General features: G+C 49.4%; 1 protein-coding gene across 13 annotated transcripts in view; it reads left to right on the top strand.

The window, feature by feature from the left end:
* Positions 1–18,770, top strand: part of tns1a (tensin 1a) — a 47,441-nt gene that overhangs the window by 362 nt on the left and 28,309 nt on the right. For 9 of the 13 annotated variants that reach the window (XR_008949595.1, XM_057026518.1, XM_057026524.1 and 6 more), the window contains exons 1-3: positions 1–609; positions 12,789–12,903; positions 14,111–14,148. The exon at positions 1–609 is cut by the window's left edge. Coding sequence is in view for 10 of the 13 variants with exons in the window: in XM_057026518.1 (XP_056882498.1) it covers positions 514–609; positions 12,789–12,903; positions 14,111–14,148 (249 nt within the window). In the remaining 3 variants the exon portion in view is untranslated. Of the gene's footprint in view, positions 610–4,523; positions 4,905–12,788; positions 12,904–14,110; positions 14,149–17,046; positions 17,389–18,770 lie in introns of those variants that run through there. The other 4 variants (XM_057026517.1, XM_057026531.1, XM_057026530.1 and 1 more) reach the window with 4 other exon arrangements.

Genomic DNA, 18,770 nt, shown 5'->3' with positions numbered 1-18,770 from the left:
GCCGCCGTGCGACGAGAGGGGGCTCTTCTGCCTGTGGATGTATGCGCCAGGACATCGGCGGTCTTCTCTCGTGCGTGTGGGCATCCCAGCCTGCAAACGCCTCAACAGCGTCGTCGTTCAGCGAGCGGCTCTTTGCAGTATGCGGCCAACGGTGCTCGCCACACTTTGAGGACTGACTCATCCGGCTTGTGGAAACAGAGGAGATGGAGGAGATTGATGGAAAGAAAAGGAGGCAGTCTTAGGGTCCCTCTGCGCCGTCCAAGGGTCTCGTCCATCTGTGGGACACCAGGGGCTTCACCCGCGTCCCCCTTGACAACTGGAATTGCAGACACAAAACCGTGACAAAGGGGGAAATAAATCTCTCCATCCGACTTCACAAAGGGTTTTGGTTCATCTGGACGGACCAGGACCAGTGGGCTTCCTCTTTTTTCTCTTCACGGGGGGTGGGGGGTGGGTCGCAGGATCCAATCCCGGAGCTGAGAGGCTGGCAGACGAGACAGGAAGGAAACAGGCATGGCTCGCCTCAACTGGTGCCTGGCTGCCGTCATCAGCTGGGGCAAGTTCCTCTTCGCCTGCTTCTTCCCACTGCGGGGGGCCAAGCGAGACACGGTAAGTCCTCAGAGCGGGGGACTGCGAGGCGGCAGGGGGCTGTTGTGAATGGGAGATTTGGACGGATTCATGGGAATCAGAGTTCTCGATTATGTGCAAACCCAGATTGGGTATTGGCATCGGGCTAGGCCTGGTTCTTGGTCTCACCTCCAAACCGCGGTGGTCGGTGTGGTGCTGCCTGAGCCACCAAATGACGTAGCCACGGAATTCTGGTAGCGGTGGTGGACCCTGGGCTGGGGACCAGTTTGTGTGTCTCTAAGTGATGATCGGAGTTCAGCGTTATTTCTCCATGAGGTCTCCAGGCAACCGTTCCAGATAGAGATGTTGGAGAAGCACGAGGAGGGAATTTGGACTCCTGCGTTTGCAGCTTCTGCTGGAATGACCATCAGTTTCTCCTGGCGCATTGGGTCACCTTGCATTTCAGAGCTGCAAGATCACCAAGCCCCATGATTGAAAGAGCTCTCCCCATTCATCTCATGCCGCAACTGCTAATTTCTGACCGAGGAGGAAGGAAAGGGGGGCGTGTGAGGCTTTCGCTGCTGCGCCATATTCCGATAGCCGCACATGTCAGCACCCAAAGCCAATCCGAGTTCAATTACCGGCAGCGGGCGGAATTTCCGTTGTTGCTTCCCAAAGCCAGAAATGATCGGCGATATTTCGCCAATCAGGCGTTGAAGCCCGGTCCGAACGGTCCGGTCCACTGTTGCACACATGGAGGTTGCAGCAAGTTGGACCCTGAAGGCTGCAGAGAAAGAGTAGAAACCGGATTCCTCCCCCCCACCATCGCGTTTTCTACCAAAAGGCCACAGTGTGCAGCGCTGCAGCCGCCCGTCCTCTCTCCAAGCCCCAACACCCTCCCACCAGCAGCAAACCCCCCCACTTCGTTGCCGCAGCTCCTTATCTCTACACCCGTGCACAATCCAACTACCCCCCCCCCCCCCCCCCCCCCGCCCCTCGTCTCCTGCTTCAAACCGTGTGTGATTGTTCTCTCTCCACGCATCACTATGAACACCAAACCGTGTGCACTCCACCGTTTTTCATGTTTTATATAAAAAAAGCAAACGTTTTGCATATGCGGGGGGGGGGGACCGGCTCAGTTTGCATGGAAGCTGTCTGCCAGGGAAGATGTTCGGGCTGCAATGATTTCATTCCTGCCTGGTGAATTCTTTTATTAGGGAATACGGATGAGTGAGGGTGTCGTTTACCTGCCTGGAAAGTTCTTGAAAGTTGTTGGAAATGTCACTCCCACAATAACAAACTCTGAGCAAACTTCCATCTTCAATCACTTTTTTTACACTCAGGTTGTCACTGAAAATGAATATTTTCAGCATGAATGAATGAATGAATGAATGAATGGATGGATGGATGGATGGATGGATGGATGGATGGATGGATGGATGGATGGATGGAGCACTGGCAGGCTCTTCCCACACATGATCGCCATTCACACTGCAGCGCCACAGCTTGGTCACGTGACTGGGGAGGTGAAAGTGGAGAGGTAAGGCTCTGTGCCTTCCCTCCAAGGACCACTGTGAGATGTTCAGTTTCCATGGCAACGCGGCTCACGCAGTCCCCACATAACGATGGGCCAGGTTAACAGCGGGAGATGGGCTCATCGCTGTTTATCAGTATGTGCACCGGCTACAAATCTGTCGGTTTTTTCTTTTTATTTAAGGGGGATGTGGAGGAAGAGGATGACATTTCCTTTCCTTCAGTTCTTCTCTTTTTTCTTTTTTGGATCCCATCTTTATCTAATCCTGTCTTTACATTGACAAAATACCTTTTAATTCCATGGTTATTGTGGGATGTCATTCAGCAATAAGATATAAATGTATGCAACTATCTTAGGCATGAAAATGTCTTCAAGTCGTGGAGTAACTCATTCATAATCCTTATTTTTCTAAAGTAAATAAATACATAATTCCAGTAAACATGTGAAACATGTAAACAATCTATTCTGTGCAGACAGGATGTTATAGCCCCTGCAAATATCAATTTACAGGCTTTTTATTAACTTTGGAGTGACATTTTTAGAGAAATACTGACCTTTATGGCTGCTGAAGTGTTCCTGCGGGAGCCCAGTGCAGACCAACGGGTGTGAATCTGAACTTGAGCTGGACGGAAACCAGTTGAGGATGCAGGTTTGGAGCTCTCTGACTGGCACCAGAGGGTATTCCCACTGAGTCCTCCACGCTGGACCTTTAAAAATGGAGCCTCTGGTGTGTAATTAGGGGAAGGGGTACGCACTCACTGACCTCTCGCTGTTCGGTTCCCTGTGTTATGTTCTCCTCCCTCCTCATGGCTCCCCCCCTTAACTCCTCACGCATTGTGTGTTTGCTTTTCCTGGGCCTTTGTTTTTTTCGTCTCCTCACTTTTTTGTGCTTAGTTACCTCTTTATTTTGTCAACCGATGTCCCTCTGGACAGTGGATTATAGTCAGAAGAGAAGAGGGTGCTGGAGAACCCAGTTGGCAGGATGGTTCCTTATCTTCTCCCACTAAATTGCTTCCTCCAGCAGATGCACTAAAACCTCCACCCTTGCTTGTTGTATTTATCGCACACTCCCACATACCTGTTTTTGCCCTGGCGAGGCATTCAGGTACCGGGTTTCAGGATTCTGCCCTGAATGGCTCATTGTGCTCCAGCCCACTGTTCAACATGATGAATGTGCTGTTATTCTAACATTAAAGCTTTAATGTGATGGATTCTCCAGCAGCAGGAGAGGAGACTGCAGCTGGCTTGCCCCTTCTTATTCACCCCTTTTTTATTCGATCCGCAAATTCGGAATATCTGAACATCTCTTCGGCGTGTTTGTGAGGGTGGAGCCGAAGGATCCAACACGCATTTGTCAGTGACATATCTAAGAGTTCTGAGGCTGCTAATACCAATAGTCTAGGAATTAACTGTCCAAATTCCTTCATTTCCTGAGCAGATTTTTGTGGGAAACAAAGGGAGTTTGTGCTGGTTGCGCTGGGAATAAGGGAGCAAGGACCTGACCTCACCCCTCCCAAGACTGATGCTTTTTGCAGGTTGCAGAGGAGCTACGTGTGCATTTACAGCACAACTGCCTCTGCAAAACGTCTCTCTGAGATGGTCTGGAGCCACTAGAGGCTGCTAGCAACCCGGTTTAGACTCAGCCAAAGATATAAACACTGGATCCATTTATTGGTTCAGAAGTCAAACTGTGCTGCTGTCAGAGCCCGGAGTGTTACCCCAGTGGGTCCACGCTGTGTTGTGTGTGGACATTATGTTAATAGACCACACACACACACACACACACACACACACACACACACACACACACACACACACACACACACACACAGATGATGTGTCAGGTTAAACTATGGATCGAGGTAACAGTTACGGAGCAAGTGATGGAGTGCACGAGGATCAATAAAGGGTGTTTTCTCAAAATGAATTGGCTCTTAGGCCTTTATGGATCTGACTGTGGAGCAGTGGAATGATGCCTGCACGGCAGATATGATGTCAGAGAACTCCATGTGCACTTGCTCTGGAATGCTCGCATGCATCGCTCCTGTGTGTGCACAATGAGAGTCGCCCCTCTTCGTGGTTGGCGTCCTTCCAGTTGGTTCTGGGCTCAGGGGTGTTATTTGTGATGGCTGATGTTGACAACATCTGGCCAGGTGGGTCCGGTCACGGCGGCTTCGAGTCTCGGAGATGTTTTCCAAGGAGTGGACAGGGAACAGGAAGGCAGCGCCGATGAAAAATTGAAGTGACATGAGTGCAGACATGAGTGGGCATGCTTGCACGGGAGAGGTGGAAGGAGAGAGGTGAGGTATGCGAGGGTGGTCAATAGTGTGTGGAGAAGGGGGGAAGGAGTGGCTAACAAGGATCATTTGAGGAAAGTTGAGTCACCGGAGGGGGAAAAGTAAAGACCAGGAATCACCTCCCCCTCACCCTGTTTTTACCTCCGTGGAATAAAGTTCCTCGACTCCAAGAGCAGGAAAAAGTGAGTGAAAGCAGGAGAGAGAAAGCGGGAGGAGGGGAAAGAGTAGAATAGAAAGAGAGAGAGGGGGCGAGCGCTGATGCACAAGGCTGACCGAGTCCATCAGAGAGCCGGAAAACCAGAAACCGGAGCAGCGTCTGATTCCCTGCCTCTGGTATGAATCTGTGTCGTCCCAGCCTGTGCGGAACTGGTGGGAATTTTTGGGAATACCATGGGAATGCTGCGGTGACGGATTAGATTTTCAGGATGCCCTCGGTCTCTCTGTCGTTGCCCTCCAGCCTGGCTGGGAGGACCAGGACCTGGGTTTGCCTCTCCTGCATGTTCTGGGTAAGAATTCAGGTGTCACAAACAAACCAGAGTCATCGACATAGTTTGGTTAGTCGCCAGATCATCAAACCTTCCACGTTTGGAATGTTTGTCACCAAACCTTTTCAACGGTTTTGGTTACATTTTGGATGACTGGTACCTGGAGCTATCGTCTGCATCCGTTCCTCACCTGAGATCAGTTTCAGACCTTCTTTTTGTCAGTTTTATTTCAGGATCTAGCTTTAATGCTAACTGGGATCCCTATAGACACCCCTAAATAAGGAAACTACCCCAACTAAGAGGTTTAACTATCAAACAAGCAACACACAACTATCTCCACACGCTGCGTACCCGCTTCTATCGTGCTGCTCCATCATCTGGCCTTAATCCGGTCGACTGCCTTCCGGCGTCTCACGCCAGCGTGTTCCTGCATCGGGTCCACGCAGCCTTGGCACTACAGCTATTTCTGGTCTCTCCTGTATAATTTAATCTGCTGCTTGCTTCTCCTCCTATCTGGGACTGGGCCGGTGTGCCAGGCACCGGCAGCTTTCCACGCAGCATCTGTGTCAACACAACAAATTGTTTAAAACAAGGAGTGAAAAGTCACAAACTTGTCTGCTTAAAGCTCTCGGGGGACATTTGAAACAGGCACCTTTGTTGATGAAAGAGGCGACTTGATTAAATTCACACGAAGCATCTTTCAAACCTGAGATCTGTGGCGCCTCTGTCCTCATTTCTCTCCAGCTTGCAGCGCAGAAGAGGGTCATTTATGCAAAAAGGGGGGAAAAGAAAAGGACTAGTTTATATTCGAAGTAGGGCAGCGCTCTGCCCGCTCGCTGCCGCTTCCAGTCGCTGCGTTAATATTGACAACAGATGGAGATTGAAGAGGGGGAACGAAGGGAAGATGGACGAGCGCCGCGAACGAAAGAGGAGGAGCGAGCAGCTGGGCTGAGTGACGTGCCAGAAGCCCATTCTGAGAAAGCTCCTCAAATACACGTTATTAATAATGTATCCGCCCAACCCCCCCCACCCCACCCCACACACACACAGACGGAGAGGGAATATTAGATTTGACACTCTGACAGAAGCAGCCGCGAACGCATGCTAGCTCCTCCAGTCCTGTAGCCGAGCGCATCAGCGCGCTCTTCACCGGCATCTCTGCCATGAAATGAACAAGTTTTATACCTGTTGTGTGGATTTTTGTTGGGCTTCCACCCCCCCCCCCCCTTGAAAACCGACACCGTGAAGCTGCAGAACAAACACCTGCGACACTTTGAGTCAAGACGTATGGTTGATCCATCATGTCTGCAGTTGTCCAACAGAGTCCGTTATCGAGCGGGCCGGATCCCCGGAGAGCTCTGAAAATCAATCAGGCTTTGATTGTACCGTTACCGCCACGCCTGTGTGTCACCTCGCCGCCGCACGTGTGTGTGGTCCTCCGTGCACGCTGGGAATGTCATTTCCCGACGCCGCCGTGCAGCTGCCGGGGGCCCGCCAGGCAGGGCGATTAGCTCCCGTTTAGAGGGGAGATTCTTGAGGAATGAAACCGTCTCTACGTCATTTTTACCGGTTTATTTTCTGCAACATTGAGACTTTTCTCCGCTCTGGACTTTGTTTATAAGAATCTGTAACTGAACCACAGGGCTGCTTGTTGCTAACAGGCTCCCGGGAGGCTTCCCGCTGCCACACATGCTCCCCGCCCACCCACCTGACCCCTCCAGCTCACTCAGGAGCTTTCGCCACGCTTGTTTTCCAGCCAGTGATGCGTGTGTGTGTGTGTGTGTGTGTGTGTGTGCTTTATCTCCGAGAGCCAGTCCATCCCCAAAGAGGTTAGCCGTTGCTCTGGCTAAACATCGCTCCATCGTGGATGTGACCAGGTGATTTATATGCGATGTGACCGGATGCCTCCCTCCGGGCCCCGTGGTTGCTGCCGGCCAGTCCAGGACCCGGCTTTAGCGCACCCTCCCCCCACGGGAAGAGTGCATCTCTTGTCCCACATTTCACATCCAGTCTCGGATGAGCGGCGACGGAGTTCAGGAGAAACTCGGAGCGTCGCTAAGAAAACAGGGAATGTGGGATTTTTTTTGGTTTTCAAAGTGAGCATATGCGACGTTTTTAGTTCATTAGCATCTGGCTGCTGATTACAAGCACCCGAGCCTGGACGATCTCAGCTCAATGATCGACTTGGCTCCCCGTGCACACCTGGTATTGATCAGCCGTAGGCCTGCAGTCAAACCCACATGGCAACATGTGTTCCGTCTCTGTAACATGTCAGTCGGTAACGGTGTTTGGCGGGATTTACTACAGGCTGGCGCCGGGCCAGTGTCCCTCCAGTGGCATGGGTTCCGCTTGGAGCCATAAATAAAATATCCTGAGCGTGTAACTACGGTCGTGTCCGCCTGTCACTTATGGAATTCCTGTTTCTGGAAGCTTCTCTGAATGCGTCGATGGATCCACACCTGGTGTTTTTGAACATGGGGGTTTAGCTCGTGTAGCCAGAATCATCTCAACCAGAATAACGACTGTCCCAAAGAACGGATTGGCCCTCCGCTCTGTTATTCGCCCATCTCAGATGTCCAGGAACAGCAGGGCACTCCAGGATCTGTGGTTCTGACCTCCTCTGGTCCTGGAGCCTCTTCACTGAGCCAGTAAAAGTTGCAGCGCGGTTCCACCTGAGCAGTTTGGCGGGCGGGTCTGAGGCAGCCTGGAACATTTGAAGTACCATCTGTGTTATGAGACCGGGGATCCACGAGGGACCCTGGCAGGGTTTACTGCGAGGTGACGAGTCTCTTGGAGACGGGGAGAGCAGGGCCGTATTTAGCTCCTGCCTGATAAAAGCTTGCTGCATCCAGAACCAGCCTGAAGAGGTGGAAGTTTCTCGGGGCACCCCGAGGGCCTCCCCTGTCAAACTGAGCCTTCGCTTGAACATCTTCATCCAACATTCAAGAGCCAAACTCTCGGGGTTTCAAAATGACATTGGCTCAGCTCAGCCCCTCCGGGTGGAGCTCTCTGACCCCCCACTCGGACGCCCCCCCTTCATAAAGCTTTATATAATCTCAGGGCCTGACCCCCAACAAGCAACAGTGGCAAAAAAAACCCTCTCCTTTAACAGGAAGAAACCGTGAGCAGGACCATTAGAATGTAGGTCTGATGTAGAAGTAGTGAGCAAATATGGTTTTCAGTGCTGGTCATGGTGACACCAGGAGCATTGTGGGAAACTTCAGCCAGAAACTTTACGCACGTGCACCTAAATTCAGCAATGCTCACCGTCCACTTAGGAGCCGAAGACAGAGAGAAGGACTCCGACAGGAGGGTGTCGTTCACAAACACGTCTCTCTGTGAAACGTGTGCGAACACGTGACCTGCGCGCACATGTGCAAATATTACAACTGGTTCTCATTTTCCTTGTTTTTGTGTTTCTCGTCTCTGCGTCTCACAAAGACGCTCTTGTCCTGTACAGAATTTCAATTTAGCCCAAAGTGAAAACAGGTGCAGCTCTGCTTCATCTGTGCGTGTGTGTGTGTGTGTGTGTGTGTGCTCTTTACCAAATCCTACAGTTTGGTTCTGGTTAATTTTACCTCTCCCGGCCTCACCCACATGTAAAATGTCCTGTTTTTTGTCTTTATGACTGCCGACGGCCACCAGGAAGCGGAGCCGGAGATTAATGGACTTCAACATTATGCAAAATGACAGCAAACATGTGAACCTTTGGCCTCTTTTGTGTTTTTAAAACATTCTTCTAAGTCATGCAGAAGGATTTTCCTCATACCGAGCTATAATTGGGGCCACATGTGGATTTTTACAATATAAGAGTCACGTTGGTCTTACAAATGGGATTCTGGACCCACAATTCAGGTCCATGATGTGGTCTCCAAAACCTTCTCGTCTCAGCTCAGTGTAGGAAGGTTAGACCTCATCACTTTATCATGTTTTATCCTTGTTGGAAATGATGCATGTTGGGGCTGTGGCTTCCCTCAATAATTAGCAACTAGCTTATGTTAACGGTGGAGAAACTGAGCATGTCATGGTTGCAACTCAACCTCTAGCTAGCAAGAATTAGCCTCACTCATCACTTTTGTACTTGCATTTTCTCTCATATGAATATGTGATTCCAGTACGTGAGCTAAATTTCTGGCTGACACTGACTTTGTCAGTCATTATTTCACAACTGTTGTAGTTGTGTTTGGGTCGTAACAGCTGATATCTGCCCCCCGCACAGATGTAGCAATCACAGTCTATAATCTGCTGCCTCAATCAGCCATCTTTTCACTGTGGCTAACTCTTGAATGCGAGAAATGAGAAATATACAGTGGAGTATTAGTTTTGAGTGTCATTCATAATATGTGGTCGGACTGACCAGCTTGGCGGTGATCTGGACCCTCTGTGCTTTGTTTGGAGTTGCTAATGCAAACCCTCCAAGTCTCCTGTTGGTATAAGAGAAAAATAGCTGCAGCGAACGTATTTGTGAGGAAATGATTTTGCTTTTGCATAATTATATCAGTCCCAACTCCTGCAATCAGAAGAGGAGCAATTATTTATGCTAACCCTGGCTTGCTAGCCTCTCTGTAAAGGTGACTTCTGCTGCATTGTGATGTTGCCATAGCAGAAGTGATTCGGCATGTTTAGTCGCTGCTGCATCTGTTACAGATGGCATACATGTTCTGTGATTGATTGCACGTGTCCTCGATGATTTGTGTTCTTCTACACCCCCCCACCACCACCAATGCCCCCCCCCACACACACACACACACTCCCTCATCTTAGCTCTAAGTGGAGTCGCGGTCAAGGTAGCACAGCGGTGCTTTTCATTAGCTAAGTGCAACTGCAGGGAGAGGAGCACAGAGCTTTGATTTACTGGCCCTGGGAACACAGACACCCAGAGATACACTCCTCTTTTTCTCCATCTCTGCATTTTAGATGGTTCTCTCCATCCCTTCATCCCCATTTCCTCTGTATCTGCAATCAGGCCTTTTACTTTCTGCACGGCTTTTCAGTTTCTTTCCCTGGCCTCTCATGGGAGCCAGCTAACGCAGCTCAACGCTGGTTATCTCCTTTTATTATCGCTGCCATGTTGTTTTGAGTTTGTTTTCAGAAGTCAAACAGACTTTTTGCTTAAAAATCCACACCCTTAAATGTCCCTCCAAGTTTCCATGACTGTGAGTTCCCTCGCTTTGGCTAGCACACAGTGTTATCGTTTTAAAAGATGTCATCTTGGCTGAACATTTACGAGGAGCTCAGCAGAACATATGTTGTTGTTTCCGTCGCAACGGTCCCAGAAAAGCACTCATCGGCGATAAATGGCTAAATCTGCCCCTTTAAAGCCACTCAGCGCTCAACTTTATCACGACCTGCTCCCATTTATGCAAAAAGTGGCTGAGGACTATTTTCACATTATTTATTATTATTTTGGAGATATTTCATACAAAAGTCTTTCTTTTTGAACTTTGTTTGGGGCTGAAGTTAAAGTCATGTAGGTTCTGATACTAGAATTACCCTGATGCATTAACTTGCAGTTCTTGCAATGTTTTCATGAAGATTCGTATTTCCAGATGACATACAAAATACCTCTTTGCTAAAGCGATCCACATGTTTTAGAGCTAGCAAAGGAAAATGAAGCTCTTGTCAAACATTTGGCTGCTCCGATGAGCAGCTAATCTGTCAGCAGAGAAACTAAAACTGAAACCTCGAATGTTCTGAAAAGCTGACAAAGCATTTTTTAAAATATACAATTCTTCACCTCTAGTTTTTGCTAACTTTGTTCCCAGCATTTAGAAACACACGTGACCTCATGACCTTCACCCGGCACGTCTGGCAAACAGGAGCTTCTCCTGCTGCTAACTTTGGTTACTGTCACCTAGTTTGCTTGCGTCTGACAAATAAAACATGTTCATTTTTAGAGACTTTTAAAAACAGCAGACACCATCATGATGCACAAGGTGTCGACAGCGAGGTGCTGCTGTTCCCTGTTCAAACGTGCCAGGATGGGGTGTAAATCACCTGGAAACACATGTGGTCCAGGGTTGGCTGCTGCCTGTAGTGTTCAGATGAACTGAGTTAATAGCAAGCTAACGGTACATTTCCACTGCAGCACGTCCTGGTAAAGACTGGGAGCAGGAACTTTACAGGGACCGTTCTGCTCACGTTGCCTTGTGACGGTCGTGCCTCCACTGTGGGGACGTCAATTTCTGGTTGGTGTGTTTGTGTACATGGTGGTAGATGATATGAACCATGTTAAATTCCATGTTACATCAGGCGCTAAGTTTCTTCAGTCAGCGCCAAATAAAAATCAAGCCCCACCAGAAGTTTTCCGAGTCAGATCGAGCGACCTACCCTGGAGCAAGGTCATGGTTAGGCCCATAAACGCACCTATAAATGGCTGTTCGGGAGAGGTGCCTGCAGCTGAGACACGCAACAATGGCCTCGGCCTCATAAAATCCCCCGAAGTTCCGACAATGGAAAGGAGCCCGAACACCTCTGAAGGTGTGACATAAACTGCTAGCTGCTGCGCTACTAGCTTTAGGAACATAAGAGACATCGTATTCGTTTTTATCGAACACGAAGCAGGATTCTGTGTTTTTTGCTTTGATGATTCTGGGTCAAAGTGTCTGAAGCCCGCTCTGCCTCTGGAAACCGATGCCAGGATCCCAGACGCTCCGCGGCCTCCGTCCAAGAGCCATTTGCACTCATGTGGTGGTGAGATTCACAACCGGCCTGTTTGCCAATCTGCCTGTGTGTCTGGAAACGTGAGTTTCTCCGTCCTTTCACTCTCATCCACCTTCATCCATCATCGCTTGACAGGACATGTTGACCGCGGTTGCCGTGGCAGCCAGGTAACCATGGCTCCTGCCCGGGACACATCTGGCTGCGGCTGATTGGTTTAGTCTGTGGCGCCGAGCCAGGTCGTCTTTAAAGCCAGGCTCGCGGGGCGGCACCACGCCATTTCAAACAGTCCGTCCAAGAGAATCCCCTCCCCAAATAAAGCTGAGCCGAATGCCTCCCCGTCTTCCCACCTCCGTCAAGGTTAACCGGGACTGTTCCGGCGAGCGTGTCCCGGCGTGACAAAACCCATTAAGATGTCAAGCGATAAGCGAGCGGAAACTCTTAGAATTACACTTTTTAAAAACCCATCCGGATTGTGGCAAATGGAGTGTGGGGATTGGGAGGAATTAAAACGAGGCACCGGCCTTCGGGGGAGGGGGGGATTAGCACATCTGTGCTACCGCTAAACCATTTTTCTTCATCAATTCGTGCTGTGTGGTTGAGTCCGGTTAAAGAATTGCCGTGCAGTTGCAGTTTCGGTTGTCCCGGTCCCGGCCGCACTCAGGCGTGTCCAGAGGGAAAACACGAGCGCATCATCACGCTCATAAAAGAAACACATTCAGGTCGATGACGGCACGCTGCAGATGTGAGGACAAGCCAAAATGTCCCCACAATCTCCCCAAAAATGGCCCCCTTCTGCCAGATCAAGCAGTTTCTGGTGCTCACAGTGTGTGTGTGTGTGTGTGCATGAGAGGCCTCATATTTGCACCTCCACCCTTAATTAGTCTCGTCTTTGAACAACTTCAAAGTGAAAAAAAAAATCAATGTGAATGGGCGGAGCAAAACAGTGTGTTGTTCTGCATGTGTGTGTTTTTGTGTACATATTGAGGAACAAAGTCTTCATACAACTAGTAAAAAACTTCCATTGACTGAGGGTTTGGACATGGGACATGGCTTTAGGGTTGGGTTTAGGACAGGGTCATTGGGGTGGTTAGGGTTAAGGGCGGGGGCTGGGACATCGTAGACGACTTGGTTAATTGAAATCTAAACCCTTGATTCTGTCTCACACAGACATCGGAATATTAACGTGCTTCTGTCGGTCATTTATCCCACCATCTTCCATCTGCCTCCCTTTTCTCCATGCAGCCGGATGAGCTGGAGGGCGTCCACACTCACACCTTCAAGCTGAAGCCATTCAAGAAGGCCAAAAGCTGTGACATCTGTAAGCAGGCCATCACCAAGGAGGGCCTCGTCTGCAAAGGTTAGCATCTGTGCACGACTTTAACCTGGAATCTACAACGCAGAACTGGAGCTAAGGAGCTAAATGCTAACTGCAGTCTGTACAGATAAGCTTGCAGATGTGCGCATACATTAAACACAAACTAGCATAGATAATTAGCTGGGTGGCAGTGAGCAGGTTCTCTTTGTCCTCCAGGAAGTAGCCGCATCTAATTTTAGAAGGACTGCCGGTTCTGTTGGAACTCCGAGAAAAAATCCAGCGAAGCTCTGGAGCAGCTTCATTTCCCTCCCTTCCCCTCTTCCTCCCAACACGGCAAAAGCTGAGCCGACAAAGAGAAGGGGGCCTGCGCGAGGCTTTGGCGGAGGATTTGCTGTTAAAATTAGCATGGCCGCTGCTTCCACTGCTGCGTTAGCCTAGATAAGATGGGTAAACGGGGAAAGAGGGGGGAGGTGGGGGGTTGTTGTGGAGCCAAGGCTGAATAAAGACGGTGAAATCGGGCTGCAAAGGGATTGGTACATGAACAACAGGCTGGAAAGGAAAGCGAGCAGACTTAAAAACCTCAGACTGACGGCTACATACAATTTTCTTGCTTTTTATGGACACATTTAGCGAGCTGAATATCGCAGAAGAAAATCCAGAGATTTACGCCAACAAAGTAACAAATTAACATCCAAAAACCATCTTAGTAACACAAATGACAGGTTTACCTGAAAGGTGGGCGGGGCAAAAGAAGAAAGAGGAAGTGCAAGCAGGGTGGAAGTGATGCATTCTGGTTAATATTTGCTGATCTGTATCAACAGCCAGAACAGCTGTTTAACCCTTTTTCCAGGCATTAGACTTGAGGAAATCATCATTACTATGATTTCAGTGGTTTCCTCTGGCAATGATGCAAGAATTGATGCAAGAGAATCAAAATAAAAGAGCTGCTCAATGTTGGAAAATGACTTTGACTCAAACAAATGTTGCTCGTATTTAGCAAGAAAGCATGTTTCTGTAATTAAACCTAAAGAAAGTATTTTGAAAAGTATTCAACGTTGGGAAAATTAAACTTGGATTAAATTTTTATCGCCTTTCAAAATGTAACCTTTATTTTTCCACTATAATTATGTGATTTGCTCCTGGGGCCACTAGGGGGACACAGCACATCACGTTAGAGGGAAAAGAAACTTCATTTCTGCACGTTTGTCTGACAGTTTTTAACCATTCCCACCTTTCTGTGTTCCTCCAGCGTGTCGTCTCTCCTGCCACAAAAAATGTGAAGTGAAGGTAAGAGACAAACTCACACCCACGAGTCTTCTTCTTTAGAGATGGTGTGTTGGTGTTGGTCTTTTTCTAAATTTCCATTTCAATGACTTGCTTTCAAGAGCCACATTACTGAGTACTGAAACATAAAGATATTAGAAAAAAGGTTGAAGCGTTAGAGTAGGAGGGGACAAAGGATGACCTGCTCTAGAGGAGGGGTGGAGCTTAAACCAGCGAGGGAAGATCATTTCATACAGGGAAAGAATGGAGGGTCAATTCAGGTGATACAGGGTGAGAGAGCGCTCAGGTGGTTCAGCTGGTCCTGGAGCAGCTGCTCCACTCATAGCAAGCCGCTCGCCTCCACCCCAAACCAGCCTCCTGTTGGAACAAAAGCTCAGACATTTCCAAAACATCTGAAAAAGCAAGAAAACTCCCTCTGAAGCCAGGCAGAGCCATTACAGTGGCCAGCAGGGGGCGTCGGGGCGACCGGAGTGGTTTAATCTGGTGGAAAAGAGAGTTCTGGCACCACCGCGGGACAAACATTTATCCTGGCATTTCTGCCCCTCTCCATCCCCCCCCCCCCCCCTCCCCCGCAGCGGCACATTTATTGTTCCAGGCCGGAAGAGCGCGGAACGCCTCTGTGCAAACAGGGTTGTGGATCCTGCGCTGGTGCTGGTGCTGGTGCGGCGCGGCTCTGACCTTCAGCTGTAAATGTGTCAAGAAGCACAATGAGCCGATAACTGCCGATTCCTCTTTATGTGTTTATTATTTCAGGTTGCCACAACTTCCTGATTTAATGTTGCAGCTGACAGGCTGAAGCACCTGCTGTACGCGGGATTTACTAGCCTTTACACCCCGCCGCCACCGCCGCCGTCGTCTTGCTTCATATCAATACGTGTGTCTCTGTCTTTGCATCGAGACCACAGCGGCCCAAACGTGTCGCCTGAAGGTCGAAGGATCTGTTTATTTGCAGTCGCACAGATTGGGAATTCCGGAGAAACAGGTAGAGCAGCATCCCCCGCGCTCACCTGACGCTCCCATCATCGCCGTGGCAACCATCAGAGTCTCCTCCAATGTTCCCCTGTTGTTTTTCCCATGGTACGTTTGGCACAGCTGCAGCTGGAGGGTCCGAACTGAGCCGCCTCCCGGCATTCCTCCGGCGAATCCGTGCGCGCTCCCTCTGTTCCGTCCCATCGTCCACAGAAACAAGCCTTCCTTATTCCTGAGCATTTTTCCCAGCCGTGTCTTGGACCAGCCTTCTGGAATTCCACCGCAGCGGTTTGTGCTTTTCGGGGGAGGGTTTGGCAGGAAAACGGACGGCAGCGAGACTTTGGAGTGATGGGAACGCGACTATTTCGTATTTAAGCACAATTGTTTCAGAAAATGCGGTTTTCGGGGCCACCCTTTCAAAAGGCTCCGTCTCAGGGGCCACAACTAGATCTCCACCACATTCTGCTCCTCCACTCCAAAACAATCGTCCATGTTGTTTTTGTGACCTCAGCTCACCAAAGTCTCCTTGGAAATCCAAATAAACGCGTGTTCTTTGTCGTTTCTGTCTTCCAGCAGCTCAGCAGTGGGGGGTTCTGACTCTAACGTGAGTTATTAACCTGCGTTTTCAGCGCAGGAGGACATAATCCCGCTTCCCAAAAACATCCAATCTCACAGCTTGTTTGCTTATCAGCACTGTCAGTTGGAGAGGCGGAGGTCCAGTAATGAGTCTTTTCCAGCTCCGAAACACAAACCAAATGATCTTTTTTTGGGCCTTTAAACCCTTTAAAGTAGACTTTTTTTCGGCCGTGTCTCGGCTCCATTCCGGACTTTTCTAACCCTGATTTCAGCGAAGCCAGACCCTCATTTCTGAGGTCGAGACTTTAGCTTTTTAATCCTGGTGGTGTAATCCACATCCCTCACACATGTGGATGTGTGAAACCTGGGAGAGGTCTTTAATTGGACCTTCTGGAAATAACAAGCGCTATAAATGGATCCCAGGTTAGTGCTTTAATAGTTCAGGGGGGGTTTTAACACCGACTGTAAAACTCTGGACTGGGTGATCACAGAGCAAGCAGAGGCTCTCCGTGTTTTTGTTGAGAGTCAAACTGGTCGGACCTCTGTGGTCCTAGAGGCCGGACTGTTCCCAAAGAGCCCGCGAAGCTCTTCTCCATGGCGACGCCCTTCGGCCTGTAGCTGTGGTTGTCCAGAGAAGGTGCCGGCAGACAAATGCTAGAGGAGGGCTAATAAGTGTGTGCTACCAGATGACTGATGGACTAATTTACCCCGGTGTTCACGCGAAGGTCAAGAGCTGGGTCAGCACAACTGTTGAAGACCCCAGTGGGGGGGTGTTTCAGGGATATTCAGCTGGCCCCCCTGCAGTTATGTCAGTGTGGAGAGCTGCTAAAGTTTAGTTGCTTTCATTGAACATTTTGTGAGTCTTGTGAGGACTAGCTGCTTTACAGCGTTCTTTGTCCCAGGACTGTCTTTTGTCCAGTTCTGCTGTGCTGTGACTGGTCCGTTCTCCTGGTGCCTTGTGCCAGAATGTGGACCTCAGACTCTTAAACAGCCAAGCAGGGAAGGTTTCAAATTTGCCGTTGCTCCAAAGATGCACCATCGTGCTACCAAGTCCGGTTTATCAGAGAGGAAACTGGGCTTAGATAAAGGCCAGTAAGTTTTAAAACGGGACCGAGCCAGACGATCCAGAGTCCAGAAATCGGTCCGTCTAAAGGCGACTCTGATTATTAAGTCATTTTTGGTGGGTTGAATTCACCCATTTTTACTCGTGTTCTATAGTCGGTGTCCGAAAAAGATGAAGAACAGAATAGTTCTTCCTTTCCTTCTTCCTCCCTGTCGAATGTGTCATCAGCTCGGGAGAAAGGGAGGGAGGAGGAGAGGAGTACTTGTAGAGGGAGGGATAGACAGGGATATGCCCTCTCTCTCTCTCTCGTTTTGGGTACCGGGCTCACAGCGAAGCCTCGAGACACTTTTTTGGCCTTATATAGTGTGCTTCAAAGGTTCTTGGCAGTTCAGCAGAGCTGGCGGCCTTAGCAGAGTCTCCAGGTCCCGTCCGGAGGTAGTGTACACACTCAAAGAGCCCAGTCCAGTAGCTTCCTGGCACGCGTTCCGGATTGCTGCTGTTGTTTTGATCCAGAGGTGGGGGCAGAGGGGGAGGAGGAAAAGGGCCTGTATTTGGTTCTGTTCTTGCTCCTGGATGGAGGTCTGGCCTGACAGAATGCGACGGTAGAGACAAAGCATCAGAAGAAAAAGAGACAGGTAAGAAACCTGGAGCTGCTCACTTCCTGCAGGGTTTTGCTGTCTTATGTCTGAGTGTTTCCCCTGAAGGTTATTTTCATGTGAAAGGCTGGTGGTGCTCCTCAGCTTTATCGGCGTGTTTTGGGTCTGTCAGGCTTTCATGGGAAAGTTGTTCCCCTGAGAAAAAGACAGACTCCAGGAGCCATGACCTGACCAGTGGTGATTTGTGGCACCAGAGTCCTGGAGAGACTGGGAACAACTGGTCGTCCCAGCAGGGCAGCACGTGTTTTCTGGCTCAGCGTTAAACTGCATCTGCTTTGCTGTCAGGAGTCACTTGTGCCCCCGCGCTTTTCTTTTTCCCACCACTTTCTTTTTTCTTCCCACCCCTGAGAGGACAAGCAGACTGACGGGGGCAATCAGTCACCTTTGACCTTGAGCCAACACGGGGATGGTAGTTAAACACGAGTGGTCAGGAGGTCGCCACCATCGTGTGACTTGTCTCTTGTTCGAGAGTCGAACCAGGAGGAAAGAATGTGACCCTTTCATCTGCACTTTTGAATTTAACTTCAGGGACACGTAAAAAGGGCAGAATTAATCAGACTTATATTTGCTGATGCTTGACCAGAGAGAGAGTTAAGGTGCTTAAACCCCTCCCTCCCCTTCCTCCTATATATGAAGCAGGAGGCCCCTGGGTAGAACTTCAGGTTTTCAACGTGACTTTGGAACCTTCATTAGTTTTATTGAAGGAGCAGACAGTTTTGGAAGCAGCGGTGGAGATAGTAAAGGAAGGATTTAACACGACTCTAAGAAGTCAGATGGTCTGTCCTGATCACCTATTTCTGTTAATAGGTGACCACACGAGATCACATGAGGAGGAAAGGCAAAGCTGCAAAGTGGTCACGTCCAAGTGCAGATATTTAGCCTGCGGTCGCGTCAGATATTTGGAGCAACTTTCCTTTTAATCAGGTTTTCATTTGTATTTTTCAAAAAAGGAGAGAAAAAATAGTTCTAGCGTCCAACAAACAGGATCTGAGAGGTCCGGAAGAGACCCATCACCACCGCCATTTAGAAGACTCCATCCTGTAAATGATGAAAACATGCTTGTTTGTGAAGCCCGAGTTTCAAATCCAAACTGACGCCCACAGGGGAAACACTTGATGAGCACAGATGAGCTTTGATCCAAACCTCAATGCATCAGCTCCAGAAACGCTGATCATGGAGGCGTTCCTTCCCAGCCAGCCTGAATTCAAACTGAGTCGCAGTTGCACATATGATATCCATCATTTCCTTGTATTATAGCTTGCAGCAATTTGGTTGTAAGCATACGAGGGATTAAGTTGCCAAACCGAGGCTCGCTCATCATGGTCCCTGATCAAAGGGCCACCCCCTGTCGCCGGCCTCCT

Source organism: Takifugu flavidus, chromosome 3, assembly GCF_003711565.1.
Source record: "Takifugu flavidus isolate HTHZ2018 chromosome 3, ASM371156v2, whole genome shotgun sequence".
NCBI lineage: Eukaryota > Metazoa > Chordata > Actinopteri > Tetraodontiformes > Tetraodontidae > Takifugu > Takifugu flavidus.
Note: the sequence above shows the minus strand (reverse complement) of the source record. Positions and strands in the feature narration are given on the sequence as shown.